The sequence below is a fragment of the Galeopterus variegatus genome, unplaced genomic scaffold (genome assembly GCF_000696425.1).
Source record: "Galeopterus variegatus unplaced genomic scaffold, G_variegatus-3.0.2 Scaffold4311, whole genome shotgun sequence".
Classification (NCBI taxonomy): domain Eukaryota; kingdom Metazoa; phylum Chordata; class Mammalia; order Dermoptera; family Cynocephalidae; genus Galeopterus; species Galeopterus variegatus.
This window is the reverse complement of record NW_007730422.1, coordinates 296,283-307,610: the sequence shown is the minus strand read 5'-3', so window position 1 is coordinate 307,610 and position 11,328 is coordinate 296,283. Positions and strand designations below refer to the sequence as shown.

Below are 11,328 nucleotides of genomic sequence, written 5' to 3'. Positions count from 1 at the left end.
ACATGTAAAGGCCATAAATTTTTTGAGAGCAAATCTGCTTTTATATTCTTATTAGTATTCCTAGAAGCAGGTATAGTGTCTAGAACATTCTCAGGGTGCAATAAATGTTTGTTGAATTAGTAAATGATGAAGAAATTTGATTATTCATAAACCAGGGAGTCATAGTTCAAGACAGCAAGACCTGAAACCACATCTGGTTTTTTTATCTATCAAGAATTAATAAATTGATAGCATTTTTTTAAATTCTGAGGGCAGTGTAACAGGTCAATTTTATTTGTAGAATTGTTGGTAGAGTGAATTTGAATAATATTTTAATCACTTCTTACCCAATAGACTTTGAGCGGACAGCAAACATACACTGTGGCATATTTCTAATTGTATTCTCTGTGTAAGCATTGCACCTATCGTGGTGTCAAAAAAACATTTGAAGAAGAAAGGAAAACAGGAATTAATTCAAAAAAACATTTGAAGAAGAAAGGAAAACAGGAATTAATTCATTTTAATGCCATTGATCACTTGTTTGATTCCTATGACAAGTTCATTTTGGAATCAAAACTCTAAATTAGGCTATTTTATAGAGTAATCCAAAACATTATTTCAATTTCTAGGTTTTTCTTTGGTAGATGACAAAATTGTTTTTATTTTAACAGTTCTTTCTTCTCTAATCCTCTATTTTAGTAACTTTTTAAGATCTTTTAGATCTCAATGATCAACTATCTAGCTGGCTAACTAAATAATTAAATAACAATTTAAGTCAGCAATAGAAGAGAGGTAACAAGCTACTACGTGATTATTTTCCAAGTGAATAAGAACTGTAGGTGTCCAGGGATGATGCAGGAGACTCCTTTCTGGGGGTGGTGATATTTAATCTTGAATTATGGATAGCATTAAAAGAGATGGAGAAAAGAAATAGAACATCCCGGGTGGAGTGAACAGTTTGAAGAAAATATAGTGTGTTTTTGGAAGACAGCAAACTGGTCTACCCGGATCACAGGGTCACACATAGTACAAAGTAGTCTGGCAAAGTAGGGCGGGAGAGTTTACAGAAAGCCCAAATATGAAAGTACACTTTGGTATTGCTTTTGTATCTCACCACTCCCATCAGTATTTTTAGCATATATGACAGGTAACTACAAGGAGACTGATTTCAGAAGCCAGGCACAAAAATCAGCATTAATACTTGAAACTCACCACGGTAAAATTTTTGAATGGTAACTTCTAAGTTTAGAAGCTGAATCACACGATGTATTTCAAGGTTCATAAATCCTGACTATGCTATGCCAAGGTAGACTCCCTTCAAGACCAGACTATATTGGCTAGAAGACCAATGAGCTAATTAAAACAAAATTCCTGCTTACAGACAAGAAACAAACTTTGTGACCTTTAGTTAATTTCCGTAATGTCATTAAGCTAGACTTTTCTGATTCATAAATTGAGATATATTTGTTTTCAGGATTAACATTATAGGGATTACTTGAGAATTTACCTTAGTGTCTAGGACTAGTATTTAATGAGTAAGAGTTCTTTCTTTCTTGCTCTTTCTCCTTTCTAAACTAGCTTTGGTTTTAGACATCTGTTGTCTCTTTAGAAACACTATTCTGATATTCATGTGCAGTTTCCTTCAACATATCTTCTGTCTTATGCTCTCCTTTTTCTTGGCATTGACTTTGGACCTTCTCTATCCCAGTATAAACTGCTTAAGTGTAGGACTTAGCTGTTCCTGTATCCCTAATAGCCTCTAAGATTGAACAAGGACTATGTAGTATGAGATGAATGAACACATGAGTGAATGAATTATCGAAGTCCTAACTAGCACAAAGTAAAATATTTTATAATTTATCCCAAAAATGTTGCCAAAGAGTAAGAAAAAATTTAGTTCGATATTTTTTACATTTATTGTTTTGACTGTTTTAAACAGAATATTTGTGGACAAAAAGTCACTTTTATTTAGTATTTTTTTTTAAGTCAGCCAATGGAGGAAAGACACTTTAACTTGTATCTTACAGATTTTATACAATTACATTATCTCTTTCCTGATAAAGAAATTTTTCTCTGTTAGAATTTTGAAAATTTTAAAAAAATATATGTTGAAAGAATGTAATAAATTAAGAAAAAATTTACACTAAGTAAAATTTGAATTCACAAATTACTTTTCCAAAGCTATTCATGTTCTATTAAAAAAAAAAAAGAACAGTTATATAGTAAGAGGAAATATTGTTTTTCTTCTACCTGTGCTAATGCTGCTCAAATACTTTGAAAGAGCAATGCCTCTAGGTACCTGACTTTCCTCTAAACAAGTCCTGGTGCTTTGAGGAGAAAACCACACTTGCTTTAAAGTGGGTAAATACACAAATAAATAAATAAGATATATTTCACTTAACTTACAAAAGTGCTTTAAGTTATTCTACTACCTTTACTACTGTATATGTGTGTGTATATATGTGTGTGTGTGTGTGTGTGTGTGTTTGTGTATATATATATATATATATATAAAACACAGGAAATAGAGTTTTGTGTGTAATGCAATACTGGGCTTCTTCCAAACACCTATGGTTATATATGTGTGTGTGTGTGTGTGTGTGTTTGTGTATATATATATATATATATATATAACACAGGAAATAGAGTTTTGTGTGTAATGCAATACTGGGCTTCTTCCAAACACCTATGGTTACATAAATTGCTTAAAAAATTAATAAATAAATAAAAATTTAAAAAGCAATGAATTTTTCCATGTGAATTTTGAGCTTGATGAAGTGTTTGAGAAATTAAATCATTCTTCTTTAATGCTTACATACTTACAGCTTACCCACACTGGGTAGAAAAGCTGAATGATACTCAGTTAGACAGCGGGAGTCCTCTCCGATGGGAATGTAAAGCTATCGGAAAACCCCGACCCACATATCGCTGGCTGAAGAATGGAGTACCCCTCTTGCCTCAGGTACTGTTGGAACTATTAACCTGTTCCAGTGTAATTTTAACAATAGTTCACACTGGACAAACTAGGCCCCTTGAGTCTTATTGAAAGCCAATTCCTACTTCTGCTTTTTAATATATTTTGCATGAGAAATATAACAAATATATAAGCAAGTTTTTCTTTTTATTTTAATTGCCTCATTACACTTTTGAGTAATACATTACTTCTTTAAGAATTTTTAAATTGTATAAATTCTTAGAAATTTACAGTAGTTGTATAATCATAGACTCATTGCCATTTCTAGATGACCTTTAGATATCATCTAGCTTGTTGCTGTCACTTTGAAGATGACGGTGTTAATCCCTAGAAGTGACTTGCACAGGATCACACATCTAGTAAGAGAGGAGGTTGGAATAGAATCCCAGTCTCCTGTGTCCTGGGTAGGGTTCTTTCTGTGACATTCTACTACCCACAGACTTAATAAATATCTTTTCAGGAAATCTATTGCATATTTTCAAAACTTACTATAGGCTGAATTTAAAAATAAATCAAGTATTATTTTCTTTCAGAATAATGATAATAATTTTAATTAACTCTTTTCCTTAATTGTGGGCTTTGCAGGAAGGAAGGCAGAGAGGAAATAGTTCAATATTTATGACAAAAATGGTGGGAAAGTATATAAACCTCAGACTCAGGTCCTGCCTAGGTCCTGCCACTTTCACAGGACCTTCTTGTTTATCATGTGCTTCTTTGGGCCTCAGTTTGCTACTTTGTATAATGAAGAGATTGGATCAGATCATTCCCACAGCTCCATCCAGACCATCCTCCTCATTGTAAAAGGAATTCAAATAAAAGCATCATCTGTTGATTGTATTTCACAAGCTCAACTAGTATACCAAACAAAGGTAGCTTAGTTTGTAAGCCAGAGTGAATGTAAAACTCATAAGAATAATTGCGGGAAAATAGAATTTCTTTTCTGACCAAGAAATAGTTATAATTTACAAGAGATGTGTTATAATAAAGTAATTAACAGTAAATTTGCATTGTTAAGCTGCCAAATAATGTTTACCCTCATTAATTATTAATTTATTAATTATGATTACTTATTAATAGTTTATTATTAATTTTTATTGGTCTAAGAGAGAGTACTCACAAATTCTGTGTGATGTGTTTACTTCCTAGATCTAATTTTTTTAATTCCATTACAGAGTAGGGTTGAGATGGTTAATGGAGTATTGGTGATCCACAATGTGAATCAATCAGATGCTGGAATGTATCAGTGTTTGGCTGAAAATAAATATGGAGCCATTTATGCTAGTGCTGAGCTGAAGATTCTAGGTATGCAATTTCTAAGTAGATAAACAGGAAAAAAAGGGTTGCTTCTATTCGTGCTCTAATTCTCACTATACTGAGGTTTTATGATGTAGTTGTAAAAACTTATTTTATGGCTTGAAAAGAAATATTGTGTCTTGCTGATTATTTTTTAAGCTTTAGAAGACAGGTTTACATCGTGTATACTTTGTCCCATAACTTTTTGTTTATATGGTTTTGTAACTTTAGCTTTAATCTTAAAAGGTCTACACAATATGTCTTTGCTATGGCATTAAAGAAATCATATAAACAAATGTATCTTCACTTTTAAAAAAGAATGCCTTGAGGGTAGGGATTCAGAATATAGAATTCCAGTAGCCTGTTTCTGCTCCCATAAGCAATGCTTAATATTTTCTTAAGCAGCATCTACCTACCTTTAGATATGTGGCTTCTTTAAGATAGGACTCCAGGGTAAATGAGCCTCTTCTCACGGGGCATCAACTTTGTCATTCTTTCATATGAGGGAAAGCCTTCCTGAGGCTAGGCATGACAGGCTCATACTTGATAAGAATGTAACCTGTGCACTAGCACTACTTTACTATTTAAATACCACAGGAAAGAATCGATCCAGTGGAACAGACTACCCAGAATGAGCATATTTGGGCCACTGGAATGAATTTTACTTTTTCCCACTCTGATGGTTTCCTAAACTTTGGTTCTGGGATGTTTGAAATACAAAGAGAGATACTTAAGTGATCTCAACTCCCTGTCTCCCCAGAGTGGAAAGAAGGAAAGTATGCTTTCTACTCCCCTCTTAAATTTCCAAAGCATAACGTTAACAGAAATACCAAAGACCTCAGGAATTTGAGAACCTACCATTTACATATCTGCTAACTGTAATACAGTGTAAATCTGTTTATTGACTTATGAATGTTTACACTTGAAATTTATTTGCATTACAAAAAATCCATCCAAAATAGACACAAGATTCTGCATTTCAATCTCCTATATCCCAACCAATCAAATATTAAGGTATTTTTTTGTTGTTGACTCACACTGCAACATCTCTGAGTTAAAAAGTTGATTCAGACTTCACCTAGTTAACAGTTTACCTAAAAACACTCCCAAATCCTTATCCTTCATTAGACATATTTTCAGACTTACCTTTTGTAAATTATATTCCCAGTATACAACCAAAAATGTTACCTGCAACCTACCCATAGGTTCCTTTACTTTTTTCCAATATCTTAACATATCTCAATTGTATACATATCTTTTTTAATGTTGTACCATGTATTGTATTGCTATATGATGGACATAAAATACTTATGAAATACCCATGAAATTGTCAGGTTGGCATAAACAAATGTCTCACATACTGTAAACATATATTTCAGGTTCTCTTTGAGATTAAAATGTGTCCTGATAAAAATCTAACGTAAACAATATTAATATTAATGACTAATCAGACCTAAGCGAATAATTGCCATTAATGAAATACAACTTTTAATTGAAATTTAAAAACACATTTCTCAAAAATATATTTCTTTTAAAACTATATTCAGTTTTGTGTAATATTAAAGTTAAACATGGGTTAAATTCAGATGCATAAATAGGAAACTTAGACATAGGATTATCTGCTCCACAGGTAACCCCCATCTTTCCAAAGGAAGCCCAAATAGACTACCTTGGACCTGTTGTCTAAGTTGTATATTAGTCTTTCACAAATGAAGTTGGTAATCATAATTAAAGCATGTCATTTTTTGAAAGTCTTTATTTGTGGGCCCCACGTCTGCTAAAAGACAGCCAGTAAGATATCTATCAATTAATAATAAATTACACTTTGAGTGAGTACCTTTTATTTGTGTAGATATCCTATAATTTTATGAGGAATGTATCCCAGAAGAAAAATTTGCACAATCTTGATGAATCATCCATTAAAGGTTACTTTTATTGCTTCTGGTAGAACTAACATTTTCTTTTTAATAGCTTCAGCTCCCACTTTTGCACTGAATCAGCTGAAGAAAACAATAATTGTTACCAAAGGCCAAGAAGTCGTCATAGAATGCAAACCGCAAGGCTCGCCAAAACCAACTATCTTCTGGAAGAAAGGAGACAAAACAGTTAGAGAGAACAAAAGGTTAGAAGTCTATTTCATAATTGAAACACATAATATCAGATTTTTGAGGCTGCAAATTACACACAAAGCATACAAGAGTCTTGCAGTAATTGTGAAACATATTTTATGAACTGATTGAAGTGTGGTTTTGCTTACACAGTAATTTAAAAAGAAACAAAAGTTCTACTTTAATATTGTCAGGTTTTGCCTCCATAGAGTTTTAACACAGGAGTTTTGCTAAGTTACAAAGAAAGCAAACGCTTTCATTAAGTTAGTTATTTTTGGTTTTGATCTGCATTTGGAGTGTCCACAAGTTATCAGTGATAAATTCTAAGAGTCGTGTTTTCATTCAATATTAATATTAAAAATAATATAAACATTTTCCAGATCTTCTGGATAATCACCTTATGACGGAATACTTTCATTTGATATTTGTGCCAATATTTGCCTTTTTGTTTTCAATCATGTTGATGCAAAATAGTATAGGATTATTTTGATTGTCGTAAGCAAATGAGAAAATGTGTAGAGGAATATTTAATGTGCAAATATTTGTGTTTGGCAAGCAAAAGCCAAAGGATATCTCACAGGAGTACAGATGAAGAAAAATGATGAAAGAATTAAGTCGTCAAATGGCAGCCTATGTATGCCAACTTCAAAAATTCCATGCTCTACAAATAATTATCATATTGGTGTTACAAATAGTGGTTCAGCTTTGACAAAGTAATATCCTCTATCATGTCAAAATACTATTGCATATTACTGTTTTAGAATTTTGTTTTTCATTTGATTTATAACATAAGGAGTTGGTGACTTGTTTTATATTTGTCTAGATCTAAGTAATAACATAGTTAAAATAATTTGTCAGCAGTAGGGGTTCATTTGAATAATCCTTTAAGTAATTTTGGAATATTTTGAAAAATTTCTTAGAATATTTTTCTTTCCCATCAAATCTGAGAAACTGTCTCAGAAGAGATAATTTATGAGATAATTTATTGGGTTCAGCTCAGGCCCAAGCAAGGGTGCTCATCTGGGATTGGCATGGGTTATGTTGTTGCAGGGATGGAAAGCTGTGATACCTTTCCTCCCCATCATACAGGTCACAGCCAACACCACTATAACAAAAGATAGGTTAACAAGAGAAAACCATAAGAAATTTATTTAACCAAAGTTTTAGATGACACTGGAGCCTTCAGAATCAAAGAAATGTAACCTCACTGGTTTGTGAGAATTAAATGAAATTTTGTATGTAAAATACATTGGCTGGTGTATGGCACTGACTAAGCACTCAGTGAATGTTTCCTGTGATGATGAGGATACTGATGATGGTGATAATGATGATGGTAGTGGCGGTGGTGATGACCTTTTCATTTGAACCTTTGAATCTTTGAATGCTGGCATCAATTTCTGGTATTAATAGTCTGGAAATTCTTACCATTTCCACCTTCTTTCTCCAGTAATTACAGGGAAGGATACTTAAGCTATTTTCAGAGAGTAATCTTTTTAGGCTTTATGGCTTGCTTTGAAGATGAAGAGTTGAGTTTCTATGACCCACTTTGAGGTAGAAGAATTCTGGTTTCAATGGCTCGCTTCAGGGGAGAAAGGGTGGAAGGAGACAGGAGGATGGGACAAAGTCAGAAAGACTTTGCTTGTGAAGCCTTTACAATCTTCTTCAGTTCAAAATATTCAGCATGCCAAAGCGCTATGTTTGTGTTCTGAGCCCCAAAACATTTGTTTTGAAAGAGAATTTCTCATTCTTAGGGGGGGAGATAAGTCCCAGATTGTGAGATCACTATTGCTCATGATTGAATCAGTCAAATACTGATCGATTTTTTCAGATCATTGCTTGTAGAAATATGAAAATAAAAGGCTGCACTAACTAATCTTATTAATGAAAAGAAAATTATTATTGCTTTATAGTAAGAACAAATAATTTACATTTTATCATTCTTTCTGAATGTATCACAAAATTTTACAATTTCATCAAAATATATATGCCTTATCAGTGCAAGCTATTCTATTTGAAATGCTCTTCTTTATTTTATGTTTGTGGGTGGCATGTGAGCCTTGCCCTATTTATTTCCATTCACCATAAGAATGTCCTTCAACTATTCATAAATATCACATTGTGAGTTTAAAACTTTAGGTGGTGTCTCATTAACCAAAGCAAAACTATTGAGAGAAGTAACAGATTATGAGTTTCTATTACAACAATATAAGCATAATAAACTTTTTATTTTCTGGGAGTTGAAAAATATAGTTTGTGAATTTTCCAGCTTTCTTGCTCCTCTTTCTCTTTGCTGATAACCCCTTGGGTTTAGTGAGAGAAATACACAGATCTCAAACTCAGATCACTTATTTTTTTCCAGATGTCAAAACTTCTGGTTAAAATGTTGTTTAGGAAGGAAGCTGAAATGTGAAATACTTGTGTTTTTATTTATTCAAGTAAAAGCAACATTTGTCCACACTTAGTATTCTGCCTACCCTGATCTACATGTGTAGATATATAAACTGGCTTTACTTAACAACAGAAGCCAAAGGTACAGTGCATTTTTACTCCAAAAATTGACCGGAACACTCTCAAAATACCATTTTTAACTGAAAAAAAAAAATTCCTTATAGTATCAGGCAGTCCCAAATTTCATGAAGGATACAATCTAATTGGCTATTTTTTTAAAAAGCTTTGAAATATTAAAATAAGAGGCTAAGATTTAAATAGCAATAGAAAGAATTTTACAAAATGATATGACACAAATATTTAGAAAACTGTAAATTCTAAAAGTATGAACAGAAACTTGAAACTTAAAATTTCAAATGTATATATTTTACATTCTTTAAAACAAGATCTCATGCTGTGGATTGATTAAATTGTGTCCCGTAAAGTCCTTACATTAGAAGCTTAATTCCCACTGTAACTGTTGAGGGTGGTAAATCCTGTTATGATCGGTGGGGCCTTGAAGAGATGATGAAGTTGATGGTTTAATGGTGTCATGGGTGAGGTTCTTCAGGCTTTTAAAAGAAAGAACATGAGGAGCTATCTCTCTCTCTCTGCCCCACCATATTTGCCATGTGATTTTCTGAGTTGCTGTAGTCACCATCAGGACAAGACCCCCACCAGATGTATTCCTTGGACTTTGGACTTCCCAGCCTCTGAATCTGTAAGCGATAAATTTTGTTTTCTTATATATCACCCAGTTCCAGGTATATTTGTTATAAACAACAGAATGGACTAATACATCTCAGTTACAATAGCTTATGTACTTATGGAAATTATAGATCACTTCTCTGTTATAAAGCACACCAACCATGTGATAGCAGTTGTAAATATAAATTTAAATGGACAGGGAGGTGTCAGAAAACTGAAGACTTCAAAAAGTCTGTCATGTATTGTTCACAACAGGGGTGCAGATTCAAATCACGGTTTATTTTATTGGAATACAAGTATACACACCATTCATATGATCAACATCAAATATGTTTTCCAGTTATTCAACCTACAACAACTGGGGGGGAAGATGTTAAATGAATTCAACTTGCGTTTTATTAAAAACTTTTACAATTATTTTGGTTTTATTTCAAAGAAAGATAGAAACAGAAATGGCAGTTTCTTGAATGGGAAAATAATAATATTATATTGGGGGAAAGGAGTTAAAGTAATAATGTGCTATAAAAGAAATTTATAAAAGTGAGAAATCTATCAATCGCTTTCAAAGTATGAAATTATGTCCAGAGCAATAGCATGAAAATGAAATAAAAAATTTTAATTGCAGAAGAAAATGTTACTTATCTAAAAACATGCCAGAAACTCTCAAAGGTGAATTTGAGTCTAGAGTTAGCTGAAATTTAACTTTAAACTGTAAATACAATGTACTGGAAATAACAAAAAAGAAGATTATAGTCAATCATCTGTTTTATTAACAGAATGCCAAATAACCAACCGGCTTTCATTTTTCTGCCATATTTTGTCTGAATCTTTCAGGTTTTCTTTTATTTTGTTTGCTTTGGGAGGAGGTCTTCAAAACATAGCCTTTTCTTGCTAGGGAAATACAGAAAACTTTATAGTTTACAATTTGGTAAGTACTAACTAGAACATAATATGACTTTTAGAAGAAATATGATTAGAAAATAAATATTACAAAATACTTCATTTAGTCCTAAATGACAAACCTAAAATGTACAGAAAATGAATTATATCAAGGCTTATAAGTTGTTTATAGTTTGTTGTTTATATCACAAAATGAATTGTTTATATCACAGAATGGCCAATACAAACTGCTCCCCAGACAGTAAATCAGATCGTCAATACAAACTGCTCCCCAAACAGTAAATCACATTGTTACTAATGATGATGATAACTGCTCATAAGTCTACAGCATTTATAATTTGCAAAACACTTTCCAATACAAACTGCTCCCCAGACAGTAAATCAGATCGTTACTAATGATGATGATAACTGCTCATAAGTCTACAGCATTTATAATTTGCAAAACACTTTAATATTGTGGGTAACAGTATAGGCCAGTGTGTAAAAACAGGACTCAATTGCCTTGCTTATCCTGCAGATTATAAAGTTTCAACAAGTTACCTAATTTATTTCCTTACTTATAAAATTGGAATTTAAATTAAGAGTAACTTTACTGGGTTGTGAGAATTGAATGAAATTTTGTATGTAAAATACATTGACTGGTGTATGGCACCGACTAAGCACTCAGTGAATGTTTCCTGTGATGATAATGATACTGGTGGTGATAATGTTGCCTTGCTTATCCTGCAGATTATAAAGTTTCAACAAGTTACCTAATTTATGTCCTTACTTATAAAATTGGAATTTAAACTAAGAGTAACTTTACTGGGTTGTTAGAATTGAATGAAATTTTGTATGTAAAATACATTGACTGGTGTGTGGCACCGACTAAGCACTCAGTGAATGTTTCCTGTGATGATAATGATACTGGTGGTGATAANTTGGGAGGAGGTCTTCAAA

The 11,328-nt window shown here is 32.5% G+C and overlaps 1 protein-coding gene across 1 annotated transcript in view; it reads left to right on the top strand.

Annotated features, from left to right (window-relative positions):
• The first annotated feature begins 2,796 nt into the window (after positions 1-2,796).
• Positions 2,797-11,328, top strand: part of CNTN5 (contactin 5) — a 269,147-nt gene continuing 260,615 nt past the window's right edge. Inside the window, exons 1-3 of the mRNA XM_008587234.1 lie at positions 2,797-2,941; positions 4,126-4,255; positions 6,218-6,368. Of these exons, the coding sequence (XP_008585456.1) occupies positions 4,138-4,255; positions 6,218-6,368 (269 nt within the window). The 5' untranslated portion in view covers positions 2,797-2,941; positions 4,126-4,137. The remainder of the gene's footprint in view (positions 2,942-4,125; positions 4,256-6,217; positions 6,369-11,328) is intronic.